This window comes from Fonticula alba (genome assembly GCF_000388065.1).
Source record: "Fonticula alba strain ATCC 38817 unplaced genomic scaffold supercont2.4, whole genome shotgun sequence".
Lineage (NCBI taxonomy): Eukaryota > Rotosphaerida > Fonticulaceae > Fonticula > Fonticula alba.
The window spans coordinates 852,026-855,910 of NW_009242974.1; the positions used below are offsets into that span (position 1 = coordinate 852,026).

The 3,885-nt window shown below is 70.2% G+C and overlaps 1 protein-coding gene across 1 annotated transcript in view; it reads right to left on the reverse strand.

Moving 5' to 3' along the window:
• Nucleotides 1-3,885, reverse strand: part of H696_02717 (hypothetical protein) — a gene marked incomplete at both ends in the record, with an annotated part of 6,865 nt that continues 2,980 nt past the window's right edge. The window contains 4 exons of the mRNA XM_009496623.1: nucleotides 1-47; nucleotides 186-2,350; nucleotides 2,723-3,367; nucleotides 3,430-3,842. Coding sequence (XP_009494898.1) covers nucleotides 1-47; nucleotides 186-2,350; nucleotides 2,723-3,367; nucleotides 3,430-3,842 — 3,270 coding nt within the window. The remainder of the gene's footprint in view (nucleotides 48-185; nucleotides 2,351-2,722; nucleotides 3,368-3,429; nucleotides 3,843-3,885) is intronic.

The window sequence follows — 3,885 nt, forward strand, 5'->3', positions numbered from 1 at the left end:
TCAGCGCTCCCAGTTGTGAAAGATGCGGATGGACCCGTCAGACATCACTGCCGGGGGGGAAACACGACAGGCACCAAGGCAGCAGGGAACATCGCAAGCGGGCAGATATGGTGTCAGGGCAACGCAGTGCGGGGCGCGCGCGGGCGGAAGAAGCAGGAAGCATGCGCCCAGAGCGCGGAACATACCGCAGATCAGCCGCCGGCGCGAGTGGGCCATGTGCATGACGGTCGGCTCGCGCTCGGGCTCGATGTCCAGGCGGCCATCTTGCTCGCTGGCCGAGGCCATGCGCTGGCGCGTCACCGGCGGCGTCAGCCCCAGGAAGGGCAGATTGCAGGAGAAGGCCAGTCGACAGCAGTAGCCCCGCCGCGGGAGCGGCACCCCGCGAGCCGCCAGGTCCGGTCGCAGAAGCAATAGCTGACACTGACAGCAGACACATGGTGGGGGGCACAGGTAGAGGTGATGCGGCCGGCCGGGGGGGGCCGAGGGCACGGCCAGCGTCGGGGCCATGCCCGACACCGCATCCGGGGCATCCTGGCCACTCGGGCCGGCTGGGGACGTTGACATGCCGGCTCCGCCCGGAGACAAGGACAGGAACTCCGGCGACTGAGGAGATAAGGAGCTGGTGACGGGCGAGCCGGGATGTGAGCCGGGGCGCGAGCCGGGGTGCGAGCCGGGGTGCGAGCCGGGGTGCGAGCCGGGGTGCGAACCGGGGTGCGAACCGGGGTGCGAGCCGGGCTGGCTGCCAGCGTCCCCAGGGGGAGTTCCCCCTTCGGCCAGGGCCGGGCCCATGGTGGCATAGGCCACCAGCTGCTGCACCGAGCCGGCCGAGCCCGCCACCGACCCCGGCCCCGACATGGACCCCGACATGGACCCCGACATGGACCCCGATCCCGACACCGAGGAGGCGGCACTGGCGGAGCCGGACCCCGGGGCCGAAGAGGCAGCGCTGCCGGGGCCGGACCCGGTGCCCGGTGGGGACGACCGCCCCGGAGCCGCGGCCCCCCCGGCCACCATGGCCCGAGCAATGCTGGTGAAGGCATGGCCGAGGACCGTGCCATGGGGGAAGATGGCCTGCATGCTGGGCGACAGGTTGGTCAGCAGGCTGGGGTAGTGCGGCATGGACCAGTGCTTGTTGCTGGTCGTGTGCCGCTTCAGCTTGACCTGGGGCCCGAGACCCGGGTCCTGGAAGACGCCGAGGCAACGGCCGGAGCGCTCCGGCAGCCAACTCGGCGACGCGGGCCATGTCCAAATGCCGGACTGCCGGTCAAAGTGCAGCAGCAGGGTGATCTGCTGCTTGGAGCTGGGCAGGGGGATGATCGATCGCAAGGGGCCGTAAAAGAAGTCCTGCGAGGTGAGGACCGAAATTTGCGGGCTCAAGTCCGTCGGGTCCAGCAGGGCCGCCGGCACCGTGGACGAAGCGAGACCCACCCCGGGGGTCGGGGGCGGGGTGCCGGCCACCGCCCCGCCCGGCGACGCCGGCACCGGGGGAGCCCCGCCGCCGCCCGGAATCACCGTCACCGGTGACCCGCCCGGTCGGGAAGGCCGGCGCCGGATGGACCCGGCCCCCGAGCCCGGTGACATTGCGCCGAGGCCGGCCGGGCCGGCTGCGGGGAGAGCACCCGCTGGCCCGGGCCCGCCGCCAGCCGCCGTGGCTGCCACGGCCATGGCTGCGGCTGCTGCCGATGCCGGTGCCAATGGCGATGCCACTGTGGCGGCCGTGCCGGGCCCGCCGCCGGGGGGCTGGTCCGCCGCCCCGGCCCCGGGCCACTCCCCCGGCAGGGAGGCCCCCCCGCCGGAAGCCAGAAGGCCGGTCTGATCGCCGGACCGGCGGAAGAGCTCCACGATCCGATGCAACGGCGACACGAGGCGGATTTTGCCATCCTCGGCCCCGAGCAGCAGCCCCTCATTGCACCAGGCAATGGTGGAGGACACCCGGTTGGTGGTGGGGATCTTCAGGTGGATCTCCACGAATACCTGGTTCGAGGGGGCCGGCCGGGTGGGGCCAACGCCCGGGCCGGAGCCGGGACCAGACCCGGCCCCGGCCCCGGCCCCGGGGCCGACTCCGGCAGCCGCCCCGCTTTCGGACCCTGGATTAGCCCCGACCCCGGTCGGATCGCCTGTCGACCCCGGCCCGAAGGACAGCGAGCAGAAGGCAATCTCGATGGTCGGGCGCTGGGAGTACACGGCGAAGTAGTCCTTCTCGGTGTTCGGCGGCCCGACCGGGCCGCTGCCAATCGGCATGAAGCTGAGGTTGGAGACGCTCAGCGGCGCGTGGAACCCCGGGAACCCGGCGTACAGGTAGTTCACCTTCAAGGGCGCCAGTGTGGTGGAGGAAAATACTGACATGCCGCTGGAGTGGTGTCATTTAGGCATAACACGGGAGGCAGGAGGGAGGCGAGGGGGCGGGGAGAGGTGAGAGGGGTATGAGTGGGTGAGAGGGGTATGAGTGGGTGAGAGGGGTATGAGTGGGTGAGTGGGTGAGAGAGAGGAGGAGAGAGAGGAGGAGAGAGAGGAGGAGAGAGAGGAGGAGAGAGAAGCAAAGAAAGAAGGAAAGAAAGAGAGAAGCAAAGAGAGAAGCAAAGAAAGAAGCAAAGTAAGAAGCAAAGAAAGAAGCAAAGTAAGAAGCAAAGAGAGAAGCAAAGAAAGAAGGAAAGAAAGAGAGAAAGTGTGTGTATCAGCCCGGAAAAGGATCACCATGAGGAAACCCCGGCAGAGCACGCACCCGGACCGGTAGATGATGACGATGAAGCGCCCAGAGGGCGAGAGTCGGACCGAAGCAATGTTGACCCGGCGCGCGTCCAGCGGGACCAGCGGGTCCAGGTGCGACGAGAGGGCCAGCGCGCGAGTCCGGCCGCTGGTCAAGTCCAGCAGGACCACCTCGTTGTTGATCGTGTCGGAGGCCAGATCATCCACATGCAGGGAGGGGCTGGCCCCCGGGGGCACGGTCGGCGGACCGCCCCACACCAGGAGCGTCGTCCGGCTGACCCAGAGAATCCCCCGGACGGTGGTGCTGCTGCTGTGCGCCTGCTGCCGGGCCAGGACCCGGTACGTGCGCAGGATCGAGGTCCCGGTGACGGCCGGGCGCACGGCCACGGCCGGCACCTCGGCCCGGATGTTCAGCAGCTGCACCAGGCCGCGCACACTGCCGACGGCCACCGTGGCCCCGACCACCGGGCCCAGCTCCGGCGGCGGGGCCGACAGGCAGGTGATGTGGCCCAAGACCGGGGCCTGCTCGGCCAGGATGTCCAATTCCAGCTGACTGGTCGCCGGTCCGGCCGGTCGCCCGGGCCACCGCCCGGGCGGCCAGGAATCCCCCGGGGCCTGCGCGGCCAGCTTCATCATGAACACCCGGCCCAGGCTGTTCTGACTGAGGACATAGAGCCCGGACCAGAACCCGGCCCCGGCCGAGCCCAATCGCTGGCCGAGGACCCGCGGCCCGGGGGGTCGGAACTGCCGGCCCCAGCCCCGGCCCCGGCCCCGGCCGGGCGCTGCGCCGGCCGGAAGGACGCCTCATAATACCGATCCAGGGCCGGGACATCCCAATGCGTGGACAGGGCCGAAATGTGCACCAGCGGGTCGGCCCCCTCCGGGCTGTGGTGCCCGCCCAGGGCAAACCCAATGTCAACCTCGTCCCCGGGCCCGGCCGGCAGCAGGGCCGGTAGATAGAGGCCAAACTGCCCGCCGGACGAGTGGACAAAGACCGCCGGGCAGTCCCAGTAGGGGGTCCGGTCACCGGGGGCCGGGACCGTGGCCGCGGGCAACAGTGCCGACGCCCAGGGAGGGACCAGGCTGATGGCGCTGATGGTGGCACTGCCTTGGCTGGGGATGAAAGAACCAACGATCTGTGCGTGCGTACGAGGGGGGGAGGGAGAGAGAGGGGGGGGG